At 28.8% G+C, this 18,422-nt stretch overlaps 1 protein-coding gene across 1 annotated transcript; it reads right to left on the minus strand.

Moving 5' to 3' along the window:
• Positions 1-13,374: 13,374 nt before the first annotated feature.
• On the minus strand, positions 13,375-14,556 carry LOC114420350. Its single transcript, XM_028386268.1, has 3 exons — positions 14,389-14,556; positions 13,849-14,205; positions 13,375-13,455 (listed from the first exon to the last, which is right to left on the minus strand). The coding sequence occupies exons 1-3, from the start codon at positions 14,554-14,556 to the stop codon at positions 13,375-13,377; spliced, it is 606 nt and encodes a 201-aa protein (XP_028242069.1).
• Between the last annotated feature and the right edge of the window lie 3,866 nt (positions 14,557-18,422).

Raw genomic sequence — 18,422 nt, forward strand, 5'->3', positions numbered from 1 at the left:
ATCGATCGGTGATGGGTGGCATGGCAGCAGTAATTAATTAGCAATGTGAGAAGTGGACAAACTAATAAAACAAAAAAGCAATTAACTCAATTTTGAACTCAACAAAATAAGAAGCTAGAGAGAGAAAAGAAAAAAAAGAGAGAGAGAGAGAGAGAGAGAGAATAGGGTTAATAATCTGAAGAGGGTGACATTAAATTCTTGGACCCACGATCTGATTTGAGTTTGGTCCGCTTGATCAGGGGTGCCCAGGTCAGATGATCGTCATGATTAATTCATATATATATATGGCTAGGTGGATTTTGTGTGCTTGCTTGCTTAATTGAATTTTCGCTTTCTTGCTTTTACAAACGCACCCCCCCTTTATTTCGTTTTTGAACCATTTGAAAGGGACTCTTTATAACAAGTGCAACTGCATCTGTTTCATTATTTCAGTGTAAATGCACCATGTATTTACATTTAAAGTTTCAACCCCATGTGATTCTTCTTCTTAACAGAATAAATAAATTTTATATATATATATATATATATATATATATATATATATATATATATATATATATATATATATATAATGCACGCATACGGTTTAGTTTGATTAATTTCTAAAGTAATTGATATAATTCCACCAATTTCAAATTAATTCAACTATTGGAAACCATATAATTGATATTCGATGTTCTAATTAAGCAATATTTACAAGTCAGAAATGGTGATTAGTTCTGGACTTTTAGTCCTTGATTTTCTGCATTTAGCACCATTTAATTCAATTCAAAGTGGATTTTAATCAGTTTCAGTCCACCAAAGAATTTTAAGGGAGTGAAAACAAAAAAGGAAAAGTTGTCAGTGCATAAATCAGATCTTACTTGACTTCTTAAATATGAACAGCTTTTTACTCTATACTGCGAAACATAAGGTCTTTATCTTTATCTCTTACAATATTACTGCAAGAACTGATGGATTTTCAAAATCACCATTAAAACAACCGACATGTTTGCAAAATGAGTAAAGAACTCTCGAACCAAACTTTTAATTGCCCTTTTAACTAATTAAAAATTTAAACGGATAGATTTGTATATAAGAAACTTAGTTTTTGCCCTTGCTTTTTCAAATTCAAATAATGTGACTCAAAATTTCAACATCTATGAACTTCTCTTCCTGAATTATTTATAAAAAATGAGAGAGAGAGAGAGAAATAAAGAAAACTTAATTATCTTTTCTAGATTTTAAATTACAATACACGACTTGTAGAATGTAGAGTGAGATTTTACTATTATTCTCAAAATTAGAAATACTTTCTTTTATTGTTTTTGGAACTGCATTTCACATACTACACTTGCAACTTGTAAAACGTATTCTCTCACAACCATCTCAAATTATATCTTTTATCTTTATGTGTATGTTTGATCTTTTAATTAAATTGTCTGTCTCTTTTATCTCTCTTTCTAATAATTAGAATTATAATAGTTATTTTTAGATTATTAATGGTTAAATTAAAATAACCCTTTATTACAATTAAAGTTGCTCATTGTATTCAGATATAATTATTAATTATGAATTATAATTATAACTTAATTTATATATTTAAAAATATTTATTTATTAAAAATTAATTATATAAAATGAGCATTTATTCTGTGTAATAAACATCCTAAGATACCAGTTTGGAAAATTTAATCATGATGGAAAATAATCTTAGTTTGTCAACCAAATATAAATAATATTTAGCTTGGCTTTTTTAAAATTCAATATATATACTGATGATTACATATATTTATTAATCATATATATCCAAGAATAATGTTAAACAAATTAAACTTAGATTTGAAATTCTTCTCTGAAATTCTTCTTATCTATGCACAAACTCCAATACACAAAAGGCATTGGATCGAGGAGCACAATATGTGTGTTGGTTGACTTACCGTTTACCTTGGAGGGTTAAGTGTGTATAGCAATGAATAGCAGTAATTATATATCTGTGCTGTGCACTTTGATTTTGTACAAAAACAAAGGGGCGTATCTTCAGTACTGGTCAGTTGACAATGTGCTATACAAGGGTGCATGCAGATGAAGCTATCTTTAACTCCAGCAAGAAACAAAATGGTATCATGCCAATATTGGAATAGCTAGAATATATAGTACTATTTTATTAAACAAAACATGCACCAAAATATTATTCTATTTCTCTCTCACTCACTCAGCTAGCTAGCAATATTGCTCTTCATTGCATCTGTTGTACCATACACTACCACTACTACTCATTAGTGTTGTGTTGGAAGAGGCCATTTTTGAAGCCTGAGCGGAGAACAAGGCGTGCTCACTTATCTCAAAAGGAAATTTATCAAACTAAGAAGAAAACCTTGGATGTGAGTGAGAGAGAGAAAGAAAGAAAAAGATGTATGATGTTGAATGTGTCAAAAAATAGTATCATTAGAGGGTTGTGGACGTAGTTTCGCATTTTGTGGTGATGATGCTTCCACATTAAGAAGGGGAAAAAAGTGTCAATTCAGGACTATTCTATGCATGGAGTCAAATGTCGGGACCTTCTATGGCCCAAAGCACACCATGCGAACAGAATTCAGCTGGAATTTCAGAAATTATCACGTGGCCTAGCCAAATCACATGAGACCGATCGAGAGAGATCGAGTTGGTGCAAATTCTTTTACCATTCAATGCAGTTATACTAATGCATTTATTTTCTTATAAACTCGATCGTAGTGTAGTATATTGAAAGTAATAATTAGTTTTATTACAAAACTGAATAATGAATAAATATAATAAGACTTAACATATAATATATTATTTATACAAATGATTTATTGATGATAAAAAAATTAAAATATATATAACCTATTGATGTAATTTTTATCTAATACAGATTAAACTTTTACTATAAATAATATTGTAACTATACACAGGGACCCATCTAAAAATTTCAAGTTATGGGATATATATATATATATATATATATATATATATATATATATATATATATATATATAATATGAGAATTATCATTTTATTTTATGTGAAAAAATAAGAATGATTAATCTTAACCGTTAAATTAAAATGAAAGATCAAGATTAAAATATTTTAAATTTAAATTAAAACTTCATTAACCATAAATCTTCATAAGATTTACAAAATAAAATAACTACTATTGTATTCATCATCACCGTTGTGATCATCACAGTTAACAATCATGTTGGTGACGATGATAATGGCCATGATGACGATCACAGTAATGATGGCGATAATAAAGGTAACAACAATCATGCTGATAGTGGTGGAGACAGTTGACAATCGTGATGGTAGTTAGGGTAGCGGTCATGACAATTATGGTGAAAACAGTCATGACGGTTGTGGTGGTTAAAGTGATGATAGGTTTAAGATATTTTACGACATCATAAATTAAATCTTTAAAATATTTAATTTTTTGTTTGATAAATTTTATGAAAATTTTTATCATTAAACAAAATTTTAATTTGAATTTAAAATATTTTTAATCTTGACTTTTTATTTCAAACTAACAGTTGATATTAATCATTTTCTTTCTATGATCATTCTCATATACTCTTTCTCTTTATTTTTATATATATATATATATATATATATATATATATAGAGAGAGAGAGAGAGAGAGAGAGAGAGAGAGAGAGAGAGAGAGAGAGAGAGAGAGAGAGAGAGAGAGAGAGAGAGAGAGAGAGAGAGAGAGAGAGAGAGAGAGAGAGAGAGAGAGAGAGAGAGAGAGATTGATAGAATATTTAAAATAAAGAGTGATTCATGTATCATTACTCTATAGCTTGCCCACTTGGTTAATTAATCCGTAGCTATTAGCAAGATTCGATGTCTTGGATGCTATCTATTCTCCGTATTCCGTAATTTGTAAATTATATGCAACTATGGATACATATTCTTTTGTCCTTTGGATCACATTATTGTAACAAGCTATAACATGAAATAGGGCAAGCCTCACTGCTAAGTACCACTCCAAAGCATAAGTCACCCAATTGCAGAAACTAAAATGCCAAATCAAAAAAGATGAGAACAAAGAACAAGATGAAAAAGAAAAGGAAAAGGTCAAGTAAGTAGGGTTCCCTAGTCCTTATTTGTTAATCTCCCTTGCAATATATCTTACGTCAATGTTAATTTCCTATATAGAATTCCAAATTACTTGCCATGTACTAGCAATTACTCCATTCTTCATATTTTATGTGGAGATGAACAAATCTATACCAAACCAAAGTGGTCCTTCTTAATTATTTGGAATGTTCATGTTGGAACATTAAGCTAGCTAATACCAATACTTGTGAGAAATAATTCTCCTAAATATACACCAAATTAATGTGAGAGGCTAGGAACATTGTTGGGTAAGGGGGATTTAAAATTGAGAAGGTGAAAAATGGTTGAGGCCAAAGTTAAATGGTAGTTGTACTCATAGGCTTCTGGGGAAACTAGTTATATAAGGAACCTTCCGTGGGCCGAATCACATTGATCTTACAATAATGTTTGATCACTTTGAGAAGACGGAAAATGATGCCTAAGAAAATGTGTGCAAAGTACTGGTGCAGTCCTGGCATTGGACATCCTAATTGACAGCATTATGGTAAGAAAATAACAACTTGACAAAAAGGCTGGTAATCAGTGATCATGTTGAAGTTAGGGAAAGTATGCCTCACCTGAATTTTGATTGCCAAACTCTTTATAATTGAGTTAGGGTTGGGACTGGGAGGTAGGCTTCTAAATGTAGTTTATTTTTTCTGGATCTAATTAAACCCACTTCAAAAGTTTTGGGGGTATGAAAAATTGAAAACCTAAATCTGTCCCTAGAGAAATATTTAAAAGCTGTAAGTGTAGTCTATGACCCATCCTACCCCTCTTCGATCAATGATAATTTTAAATTAAATTATTGCAATAATGCGATTAATTAGAGTTTTGAAAACCAAAAATGGTCTCCTGTAATTTTTTCTGTCACTAAAAATACACTTCAACGTAGTTAAGATTAATGTCTTTTAAACCGTAAAGATTATTAAGATCCAATTTTGATAATTTTTTTCATAAATATTAATAAAAGGGAAAAAAGGTAAAAAAAAAAAAATGAGTTGCGTAAACTAAAATCCACTTATGTAATTACTCCCTAGTTCGTTTTTAATCGTCTGATTTTTTTTAAAATTATTTATTTATCATTCACAAAGTTCAATAGCATACTAATTATTCCTTTATTAATTATACTCTTATTTATCTCATAATTTTTAATTAATTTATACATATATTTATTATGAAATGAAAAAGGAATAAGATAGAAAACTCTTCAATTATTTTATTAAAATAAAAAAAATTATTACATTTCTTAATTTCTAGAAAATAAGACAGGTAAAAAAGAACAGAGAAGTTATATAGAAGTCTTTTTCATTTTACTTCTCCAAAAGTTATTTTTTAGAAATACTTCTCCAAAAGTTAAATTGTATATTTTAAGTTACTTTTATCTTGTAGAGAAGTTAATATATTTTACCTTCTTATTTTCTTGATTTTCCTATAAACAATATAGAGAAGTTTATTCAAATATAAAGTAAATTTTAATTCACCCATTAAATTTTTTTTTTCCTACTCAATCAAAAATTAAATCGTAACCAATACGCATAAAGAACTCAATTATCTTCTCGCTAAACCAAATCTTGTTGGTATCGATTATCTCTTTATATTAAAAAAGACAGACATTTTATTATTCTGTTTAAAAGCTTAATTGCGTAAATCAATATATTATAAAAAATATTGATTATAAATATGGGGTAAAATCTTACATTGGATGAAAACTTTAAATTTTTTTATTAAAGTATAATATCAATTGACTTATGTAATTGATTGTAGTCTATTGGTAAAATCTCTCCAATGTTAAACATATTCGATGCACAACCAAAAAGACTTACATAGATGTGTGTAGTCTTTATAAATGACTTTATTTAGTTTCAATCCCTCAATTTTTTTCCCATTAATTTTAGTTAGTTCTTACATTTTAAATTTTTTTAAATACTTCTTATCACTATTTAGTAATGAAGTGTTTAGAGTTTTTTTTATAGGCAAAATTAACATTAAAAGGGAGTACAAAGTTAAGCCATCAAGGTTTTTCAACTATAGTGAAATAAGAAAAAGTATCAATACACTACTCATTGAAAAACAAAGCAGTCCCTTCAAATTCCTTGATAACCAATTCCAAGATCGAACTTTGATTAGATCTAAAACAACAATCAGATCAAACTTGCCTCCATTAGACATTTATCATTCCTCAAAAAAGTCAAATGAATCACACAATTGCATGTTCCTATTATGAAATACTGTACATGTATCATCTAATTACTATTATGAAGTATCATCATGTAAAAAAATAATAGTTTTAGGTTCCATGGTGTGGTGAAAATATTTTTTTACTTGTTGAAAGACACCATAACTTGTTGATTTCCGCTGTGCCACCACAGAACCACACATACAATAAATCTTTCAACAAAATTAGATGATCAAATTCAAATAATGAATCAATTAATATATATATATATATATATATATATATATATATATATATTCTAATAAAAGTAATAAAGTGATAAGATCAATTTAGAGATATATATTTATATTTATACTGTGTGGGTTATATTGATCCTGAATTTATGCTGGACATGCCCTACAAGGATATGCAACCTTAACTTGGTTCCAAGGTCCTGCAGGATGAAAACTCTGTGGCTGATGAAGGGCGCGAAAGTGCGGGATAAGTTGGTTACCCCAGGTAAACCACGCAAAATGCCAAACCTGTTTAGAGATGTGACAATGTACTGCAACTATAGCTAGCAGGAACAAGATTTGAACTCAGTAGTTAAAGAAAGAAAAGGTATATTAAGAATATATAATTTTATTTTTCTGTATATTTTATGTGAGTGTGACTTCCTTTTTACATTTTTTTTTTTTACATCCCTCGTTCACATGTAGCATCCGATATATATGAATCTACGTCATATATAATTATATATAATACTTTGATGTAAATAATAAGTGGATCTATGTTACTTCTAAGTATGATAGGTGATGTAATATAATTAAAAGAGAAAAATTATGAGTGGTAATAGAGTGTTTGTAATGAATAGGTATTTATATACCATCACTCATTATGTTCTTAACGTAAATCATCTTTGCAACAACTCTTAGGATAATTACTGGAAAAAATTGAATAAGTTTACTATATGTATGAATTTCTTTTTTGAGAAGATTATACATACATATCAATGATTATCAAGTAATTTAAATTGTGAGCATATTTTAATTAAATTCTAATCAATAGAATTATAAAAATCATCCAATTTTCAATTTGCTTATCACATGTTGGCACATCGTTTTTATAATATTTTATTGCTTTGCACTTTTCTCTCTCTCTTGCACGGGTCCAGGCTCTACTATTTTGATTTCTTGTTCTTCCACATATCTGTGTAGAACACATGAATTACTCTAATTTTTGTTTATAGCTTATGAAACAATGTGAATCACCGAACGCATGAATCAATTGTCCTGAGTTTGCTTCAACTTATAAGAGTGATTTTTAGTTCGAATCCTAGATAATAATTAGTTACATTAAATACCAAAAAAGAAATATTTATTCGTTTATAATGATTCTACCTGAAAATAATTGTTTGCTACGAAAAATATCTATAGTTTTAAACCAAAAAACTATTACTAAAAAAATCATTCAATAAGCTTCACAATTACTATAGTTTCTAAAAATTATTTTAATGCAAATGCTGAGTGGCATAAGGGATTAATGTCCTAATTTAAATTCTTACCTTCTCCATAGCTGTTGATTTGATTAAAAAAAATACATTTTGCCCAAAAAATGAATAATTATGCAACTAAATAAAGTTGATAAAAAATAAAATAAATTTGAGTTAAGCAAGTTGTTGATGAAAAATTAAAATATAAAGTTTGAATTAAATATAATAAAGTAAATATGTAATTATATATTAATCATGCTCTTTTTTTATAATTTTACATAGATATTAAATGGATAGGTATTCAAATTATGAAATTAAGATCATTCGTTTATTTTGGTAGCTTTTAAAAAATTATCTTTAAAATTAAAAATTGAACTAAAATGCTATTTTTTTAGTCGTAGCGGTCATTTTTTTAACCATTTTGATGTAAAATATATATCAGCTTTATCAAAGATTCGTCTTTGCTAAAAAAAACTTGATTAATTTTTTTTTTTAGATTTGTTCTTTAATGTTTTTTTCACCTATAAAACTTAAAGGTGAAAGCTTGTTTAAAAGATTCAAATTCAATTTGATTGAAATTATCACGTTAGTTACCGATTCGCTTAACTTATTGGCAAACTATATAGCATTTACACTTATAAATTATAATATTGAAATTGCCTGATTATATTTATTATTTAAATTATTTTTCGTAAATATTTAAATTTAATTTAAAAATCAAAAGATTATTACATGAGTGAAAATCTCATATAAAAGATTCACTCACTACAAAATAAGCTTCTAGTATTATAGTTTGTCCAAATTAATATGACAATCCCACTCGCACAACCCATTCACTCGCCTCAGGCTTTGAACATGTGTCAAAGGGTAACCACTTCCTGCCTCAACAACTTGGCAAAGTACATTAAATTTTTTGCGTAGTGGAAATGAAATGGTTGTGTTGTGTTGTGTGTCGATGAGAGAGTGTGCATGAGAGTCCAAAATTGAGCAGAGTAGTGGCAGATGAGATGAAGAGAGAGAAAGTGTTTATCTTAAGAAAAAGCCTGACACAGACGTTGACCCTCTGTACGGAATGTCTGCTAGCTGCTTTACATCAACATTTTTTTTTTTTTTTACATCATGCTATTATGTTATTCTTCATTACTCATCTCACTGCATAAATTATTAAATTAGGTATGGGTGATTATATTGCTTGGGCACCTAATAATAAAACAAAATTTTAAAAATGTAGTATTTTTTTAAAGTTTTTTTGTATGGTAGTGTATTCATTTTTTGTTTTCTTGGTTTATTCTAGTTTTTTTTAATTGTGGTGAGAGGTTTATTATGCCACTTTGGTCAAGATATAAGTTTTATAAAAGTATGTCGGTGATGGTTGTAATAATGATTGATTTGATTATTAACGGAGGTATGTTGATGTTATTTGATTTTTTTTACGTAAAATATGAATTAAAGAATTCGTAAGTTTCATATAACTTACGAATTGTCAATCCGTAAATCCGTATAAGTTATACGAATTGTTAATCTGTATAAATTATACAAATTGAATAATTCGTATAACTCATACAGATTGGTTAATCTACATGAGTTATATAGATTTTTAATTTTTTTAACTAAAGAAATATTAAAATTTTGAAATTTTTATTAAATTATAAATATATTAATATGATTGTTACAAAAATTAATGTGTATAAAAAAATTATTTGTTTATTTTTTTATTTGAAATGTGATTTGTATTATTATTTTAAATATTTTTAAATGTAAGTATTTATTTTTATATTTTGGAAATCATATTAATTGTAAAATAATTTACACTTTTTAATTTATGTATAATTTATTTGAATTGTTGTGGTTTAAAATTGATTGTTTTTTGTGGTTATATTTTCCTTAATTAGAATTAAGTTGAATAATATAATTTATTTTACCACATATGGTTAGGTTATAATTTTTATCTATTATATGATTATCAATTTTAAGTTGAAAAAGTTGATGTTATTGGTTTTTAATATGTAGGGTTATCAACTTTAATGTTTTATAATATTATATGCAGTAAAAAATTATGTAGCATTTTGTGTGATAGTATGTATGGTGCAGTTAGGGGTTGTTTGTTTGTGATGTTGAAAATTTTAATTGTCTTATTAAGATGGACGAAGATCAATGAATGTATGACAGTATAATGTCTGAAGAAGTTGATATGAATGAACAAAATGAAGACAAAAGTGGTATGAATGAAGAACATGCTAATTGTTCCAATGCATTCAATATTTCTCAGATATTAATATGATTTATTGTTATTAAATGAATTTCCCTTGAAGACTAAACTTGTGTGGATTGCATTGTATGTGTTTGTTACCCTAGATGATGTTTTGCATTGGGCTCGATCTGTTGCATATGAAATTGGATTTATGACGGTGATTATGAGGTCAAACACAAACATTGGTATGAAAGGAAAGACTTCATTTGTCTTAATTGATTGTCAAAGGAGTGGTTAGTATAGGTCTAGAAAGAAAGATTTTGTAAGAAGAGATACTGACAGTAAGAAATATGAGTGTCCCTTTAAGCTTTGTGGGAAACCAGTGGTTGGAGGGAAATGATAGATGGTGAAGTTAATGTGTGGGAGTCATAATCATGAAATGAAAAAGTCATTGGTTGGAGTCCATACGCTGGTCGATAGACTAAGGATGAAAAAATAGTTATTGCTGATATGACAAAGTCAATGGTGAAACCAAGAAATATTTTGTTAACGCTAAACGAGCACAATGTCAATAATTATACAACAATCAAACAAATATACCATGTAAGAAGTGCATATCATTCTTCTGTAAGAGGCATTGATACTGAATTGCAACAACTAATGAAGTTGCTTGAACGAGATCAGTATATTCATTGGTATAGATTAAAGGATGAAGATGTTATACGTGATATCTTCTGGTGTCATCCTGATGTAGTGAAGTTATGCAATGCCTATAATTTGGTATTTTTTTATAGATAGTACCTACAAAACAAACAGGTACAGGCTCCTTCTACTTGACTTTGTTGGTGTTCTCTGCTAGTTTTGTCTATTTGGAGGGAGAACGTCTAAATAATGTCGTATGGACTCTAGAACGATTTCAGGGTCTTTTTCTAAGACGTGATGCCCTCCTTGAAGTTATTGTCGTTGATAGAGACCTAACATTGATGAATGCAGTGAAAACTGTATTCCCTGAGTGTATCAACTTGTTGTGTAGGTTTCACATTGACAAGAATGTCAAGGTAAAATATAAATCCATAATTGGTCAAAAAATGCATGGGATTATGTGATGGATGCCCAAGAGAGTTTGGTTAATTGTCTTTCCGAGCATCAATTAGATGATTGTCTTAAGAAGTTTGAAATTGTTTGTTCACCATAACCAATGTTTGTTGACTATGTCAACCAAACATGGATAGTTCCCCACAAAGAAAAATTTGTTAAAGCCTGGACGAATAAGATGATGCACTTAGGAAACACAACAACAAACAGGTATGAAAATTGTCATTTTTTTATTAGGGTTTAGGAATTAATGGATACAAATACTTGTATTTGTTTATTGTTTTTTGTATATTTCATATGCAGGGTTGAATCTGCTCATTGGGCTTTAAAAAAACTATTACAAAATAGCCTTGAAGACTTATGTAGTGTTTGGGAAGTCATGAACAACATGATCACGCTGCAACACACTGAAATTAAGGCATCATTTGAGACAAGTATACATGTGGTTGGACATGTTTTTAAAGTTACCTTATACAAAAAACTACTTGACATGGTATCAAGGTATGCTTTAAATCAGATTGTTGTTGAGTTTGAATGTGTACATTATGCTGACAAAAACCCTTCTCATTGTGAATGAATCATGAGAACTACTCACGGTCTTCCATGGGCATGTGAGTTATCCAAATATGTTGTTGGTATCATACCACTTGAGATAATCCATATGTTTTGGCGGAGACTAAATTTTTCAAACCAAGGTTATCTGAGCCCTAAGTGAGCATAACCAAAGAGATGGAAATCATATCCAAGCGATTTGAAGAGCTTGATGTTTGTGGCAAAGTTACTCTAAAGAGTAAACTCTGGGAAATTGTCTACCCTAATCTAAACTATATGTGTCCTCCTCCAGAAAAGGTCAACAACAAAGGTGATCAAAAGAAATCGATGACCAAACATCAAAGATCAACAAAGCGTGATCCATCATACTGGGAGTAAGTTGATGCCTTATATTTATTGCAAAATAGTAATTCTTCAGTCAAACATAGTGCATCATCATTTGACCAGGAAATTCCAACAAGGATTATGCCGATGTTGGATCAATTTCATCCGTGCATTCACGATTCCATTGAAAACATTGTCGATGTCAAAGCTGATGGTAACTATGGATATTGTGTAATTGTTGACTTATTAGGTATGGGTGAAGATTTATGGTCTTTGGTGTGCAACCATTTTCTTAAAGAACTTGTCAAATGGTCTGATGAGTATATATCAGCATCCTCGGTGGCATAGACAGATTTGAGGAATTAAAGAGGTCCTTACTTGTTGATAGATTATCCACGATATGTAATTTATGTTTTATTTTTTGTTTAAAATTTAATTTAAATAAATGTTATCCGTATAACTGTAACATGTAGGTTATCATGGATAAGTGAATGAATATAATCGATATGGGATATGTCATTGCTTCAAGGTATAATGTCATTCTTGTATCTCTGTCTCTACAACAAAGCATGACATTTTTCCTCTTAGAAGTCAACCACTAACAGATTCTTCTTTGCATTTCATAATATGTATCGGTCACGTGTATGACAATCATTTTGTTCAGGTAGATTCATCATAATCCTATTTTTTGATTCATGAAATTAATTGTGTTATAATAACTTGAAATTGCCTGTGCATGTGTAACAGGTTTATTTAAGAGACCGTTGTCCATTACCACCTCTAAATTTGTTATGGTCTAGGAATTGTCATCCTTAGGCAAAGCAGTGGCCAACTTCATATGTTAGTAGAATGCAGCAGTATAAAAATTTGATGGTGTTCAAAATAAACTATGTTGATTTAAGTGAAGAGTGAACATTTAGGTACTTATGTCATTGTCATGTACTACAATAATATGCAACTGTTTCATTGGAAATTCACATAATTATGTATTATACCTTACGTTCAAACGGTTTAGGGTTACTATAATACGTAGTGTTTAGTGTTATGTGCGTTGTTAGGGTTAATTCTTACGTGAAAACCAGGGTTTAGTAGAACATCAAAAAGTAAGGGTTTTGCCAACTAGGGTTTAGTGTTACGGTTTAGGGTTAATTCAAAACTTATTAAAAAAATTGTTACATGTGGAATATAGGGTTTATGGTTTAATTCATATGTGTTGATATAAGCGGTTCAATAGTAATATAAAAAACATTTCAAATAAAATTGGTAAAATAAAAATGTTGTCAAATAAAATAAAATGATAAACATTATCTACAAATTTTCATGTGTCGCCTTCGTCGCGACCGCACATATACATTGCAATCTGCAGTCACACCTCTAGTAATCTTTAGGCAGTCTTGCATGACATCGTATGTTTCTGTGCCTTCACTCACTATCCTTAGGTTGAGCAACCGCTCCAACCTTTTAGCTATTGTTTGGCAAGTCTCCTATGATAGTCTTCAGTAGTAATAGCCTCATCAACAGATGGAAAATGCTCATAAATCCAACACTACACAATTTTTCAAAACAAAAAAAGATTATCAAATCAATACATAAAAAAAAATCAAAAAACAAAAAAAAATCAAATTCAATTACAATTATTTGTACTAGTGTGATATATCCAGCAAGTTGTCTGCCCACTCTTAGACGCGTTATTCAAATTATCGTACATATGCACTAGGGAGGCAGCTCCCCATGCGTAGCTTTCACTCTAACTGAGGTCTTGGAAGGTGTCCAAGAACACCACATGCACGTGTGTTGCACTCTTGTTAGAAGAAAGAGTGCAACCTAACAAATGTAGTAGATAAGCTCGAGTTGCTATAGTCCAGTGTGTGACATCACATTTGCTACGATAAATGTCTCGTAGTCATGATAGTCGTGCATATGCCTCATGACACTGTACTGTCTCAACTTTGGCTTCATCTGCATTGACTTCAAGTAATTCCACTAACAACAACACCGCTTCGTCAACATGCACAGTCTCAAAGCTATGGAAGGTGCCTGTAATGGGCAGATGAAGCAAAGAGACCACATCATCGAGGGTGATGGTAACCTCTCTTACAGGAAGATGGAAACTACTAGTTTCTTTATGCAACATCTCCGTAAAAGTTGATATGAGTCCCCGATCGTCAGTGTCCAATGAACATGTGACCAGAGAACTTAATTTTGTGGCAACAACTAACCCTTCAATCTCTACAACAGGTCTCTCGAATTTCTGAATCTTCCTTCCATTGGAGGATAACTTCAATTTAGGACATTCCTATAAAAAATTAAATAATTTTAACAATAATAACAAATGCTTATTGAAATATAATTTATTTAGAAATATAAATATTTGTCCATTTCAAACAATGACTACAACATGATCAGAATAGCAGTCATATTTGATGTGTCATGCAACCCATCTAGAAAACCCTGGGCATCAATAGCTGCTTCTTGAGACAAGGTCTTCCTCAACAATAGGGACTGGATCCCCGGGATGTTCATCATGTTCATCCACATGATGAGCATCCTCAGCAATAGGGGCAGCTTCTCGTTGCCAACATGCGGATGTTGTGGGTCTTCGCTGCTGTGGAGCTTCATCTGAGTCACGATTATTTTCACTCCCCATGACTCTTCCAATAACTCTGCCTAAAGCACAACTCAAACCTCTGGTTCTAACAATAATTTGCAAATTTCAACATACATAAAAATTTATGTCAAAATTCAAACAATACTTCAATCAATTACTATAAAATAATTCATAAATAAGAAAATAATTATATATATATATATATATATATATATATATATATATTCAAAATGTACTTTTAATTAATTTTGTATAAAAAACTTAAAAAAACTACAATTAATTAATTACATAAAAAAACAAAAACTATGTCTCCTTGCCTATTCTTTTTTACAAAAAATTAATATATAATAATTATAAATATATTTATAATTAAAAATAAAACAATAACTATTTCAAAACATAATTCAAAATAATATATTATAAATTAAAAAATAACTATTTAAAAACATAAATAAAATTAATACATTTACTATTAAAAGTACAATAACTATTTAAAAAAATTATTCAAAATAATATATTTTTATTTTAAAGAATAAACAATAAATATTTCAAAAAAATAAAAATTAATATATTTAAAATTAAAAAAATAAATATTTCAAAACATAAATCAAAATAATCCATTTTTATTTAAAAAATAAACAATAACTATTTCAAAACAAAAATAAAAATAATATATTTACAATTAAAGAAATCACTATTTCAAAAAATTATTCAAAATAATCTATTTTTTTAAAATATAAACAATAGCTATTTCAAAAAAAAATTAATATATTTATAATTAAAAAACAATCACTATTTAAAAACATTATTCAAAATAATCTATTTTTATTTTAAAAATAAATAATAACTACTTCAAAACAAAAATAAAATTAATATATTTACAATTAAAAAAAACAATCACTATGTAAAAACATTATTCAAAATAATCTATTTTATTTAAAAAATAAACAATAACGATTTAAAAACAAAAAGAAAATTAATATGTTTACAATTAGAAAAACAATAACTATTTTAAAAAAATTCAAAATAATCTATTTTTATTTAAAAATAAACCATAACTAATTAAAAGCAGAATTAAAATTAATATATTAATAATTAAAAAAACATACGGATTGATTAATTCATATAACTCATGCGGATTAACATATTTGTATGCGTTATACGGATTCCAAACCCCCACATTCAGCCATTAAAATCAATCAAAAAGCTTAACTTGATGGCGGAAATGGCACGACGGTGGTGGACACGACCTTAATGGCGGCAATGGAAGTGGAGGATGGCGGCGACATGACGCCAAACGGAGAACAAAGGAAGAACGTGGGCTGTTGGGACGAATGAACGAACACACAAGATGGAGGGTTTATAAGATTTAATTGAAGGGCATTTTTGTCACTTCACTTAAATGAAGGGTGCACAAGCAATGGTACTGGTTGCACCTAGCAACACCCATTAGATATTAACACAAGAATGACCTAGCCCATGAGACAAGTAAAGAAGGGCTGAGCTTAGGCTTTCTTGAATATAAGGTAAGCCCAATTTCTTTTATGGACCATAGGTATGTCTCTTGACCCAATTTTGCGTTTTTCTACTCTGTGTAAAGGGGTCGAGCTAGAAAAATTAAAAGGTTATGGGTAAATAGAACTCATCTAAAAGAAGCTTCAGTTTTTATACCGAGAATTAATTTTATTTAAAGAATATAAGCTTTTAACCATACTAATGAGTTACTGTGTAATCAAAATTTGCCACGGACGTGATTTTGAAATGTCTAAAGTATTGACTAAACATTAAATATAACTCATTCATTTGGTTGTTTTCCTTTTTCTGGGAAAGTTGTACAAGGATTCCCTCTACTTTGTAATCTTTTATGATTTCTCATGTGTAGAATAAGTTCTTTCTTATGTACCAAAAAAGAAGAAGAAAAAAAATGTTTTAGCATTTCATTGATCTAGTTAAGACATGCATTAACAAAATCTTAAGCATGGACACTTCATTCCCATATCGGATATAGATAGACATTGGATTCGTGGTATCGAAATTAATTATAAAAAAAAAGACGTTTACTAAATATAGATATGATTCCAATTAAACTAAATGCAGTTTGAGATTTAGCTATGTTCACGTACTAGTATTTCATTTTTTTCTAAAATGATAATTTTTTAGTTGAAAGTAGTGTTTTTCCTCCTTTCTGATTGGTGGCATTTGGTAGAAGAAAAGTTTTTAGTTTCACAAGAATTTAAAGTTGAGAATGTTAGTTTCTCATATTTGATATTAAAAAAAATCACATAAACGCTGTTTCCTACAGGGTTTTTTTTTTAAGTTTTAATGATGAAAAAGAACACAATACCTTCCATTTACCCATTCAATATGATTATATAAAGTTTTGAAAATATTCTCTTGTTAAATGAGATAAATAATTAAATTTTAGAATAGGAGGTACTGATAAATATGCTTAGTACGGTTATTATAATTTTAAAAATAAAAACGTTTTATAACATATTTTACTAATTTTTTAATATATTAAACGCAATAATTTTAAATGTTTTTGTTTTTTCTTCTTTAAAATTTTTCAAGGCATAAATATTATTATAGCGCATTCAAGTAAAAATTGGAAAAAAAAAGGTCCAAAGTAGAGAGACTTTAAAATATGATGTTAAAAGTAAATAAAAAATTTTAATAATAAAAATATACTTTATTATTTAAAAATTTACAAAAAAATTATTTTTACAACAAAACTTATCCAAACCTATAATTTGACAAAATCAATTTTCAAATATATCTTATTTTACATATAAAAATGTTATAATAAATTATTTACAAATTTATTATTTGTATAAATCCATTTTATTATATATTAGCCTTATAAATTTCTATAAAAAATCCATATAAAATCACTTAGAATAAACTAGAATACTACAATCTAAATATTTTACATAAGAAAAATATTACATAATTTACATAGGAAATGAAAATTACACAAATTTTAATTATTACAGAACAATTCAATTATTTTTTTGCCAAAAAAATTAATTAGTCTTATTAAAATTAAATATTTTCTCAAAATAGAATGTTAGTGTGAATCATTACAATTTCACTTCATATTTACTTACCAAACAAACACAAATCTTGATAAGCACTTGAACACTTTGAGTTCCCTAAAACTAATTCTAAATCCTACAATATCCTGTTACCGGTTCCCTACTTCCTTTGTATGACAAATACTAAATGCATTTCATATTTTTAAGACATTAAATACAATTTTTTTTTCATTTACAACTCTCTTAAGGTAATTGGAAGATTAGTAAGAGAAAGTGGACGAAAAGGATATAGCATTAATTATTCCCTAAATCGGTTTATTATGAACAGGGTTATTTGCCTCGTTCGTACAACCAAACTAGTTTAGTTCCCACATATCTTTATCCCTAACTTAAGATACAGGTTTGGACCACCTCACCGGGAAATAAAGTAACAGGAAAAGCCAGTCACCCCCTAAAACTTCAATTGCATGAAGTGTTGGAATTATGCCAACACTTTAATTTTTCCTCTCTTTTCTACCACACCTTACTTTTCTGGAAACACTTTGTAAGATCACAATCCCTTTGGTTATATTGCTATCCTTTCCAGACTGTCCAACAAAATCTTTCTTGGTGAAACATGCGTACCAATGCAATTGTTCTACTCATTTTCTCACAAGGGGACCACAAAGAAATGTGAACGTGGAAAGCACATGGTTGCTGAATGCCAGATCGTCTTAGCTTATCAAAGTCAATGGTTAAGCTTAATTTAACAAACCCCTACCCCCTTTTTGTTTCCCTTAGGTATCCAATTTCAGAGAGAATTATGTTGGAGATACAACTGAAAACTAAAAGTAAACATCTCTCGTAGAGATTTAAACCTTAATTTGCCAC

The sequence above is a fragment of the Glycine soja genome, chromosome 7, assembly GCF_004193775.1.
Source record: "Glycine soja cultivar W05 chromosome 7, ASM419377v2, whole genome shotgun sequence".
Taxonomy (NCBI): domain Eukaryota; kingdom Viridiplantae; phylum Streptophyta; class Magnoliopsida; order Fabales; family Fabaceae; genus Glycine; species Glycine soja.

Coding starts and splice junctions, on each gene's coding strand:
- LOC114420350 (XM_028386268.1), bottom strand. CDS start 14,556: ATGGGGAGTGAAAATAATCGTGACTCAGATGAAGCTCCACAGCAGCGA. Junction 14,206..14,388: donor CTATTGTTGAGGAAGACCTT/GTCTCAAGAAGC, acceptor AATTTTTTATAG/GAATGTCCTAAATTGAAGTT. Junction 13,456..13,848: donor ATGAAGCCAAAGTTGAGACA/GTACAGTGTCAT, acceptor AAAATTGTGTAG/TGTTGGATTTATGAGCATTT.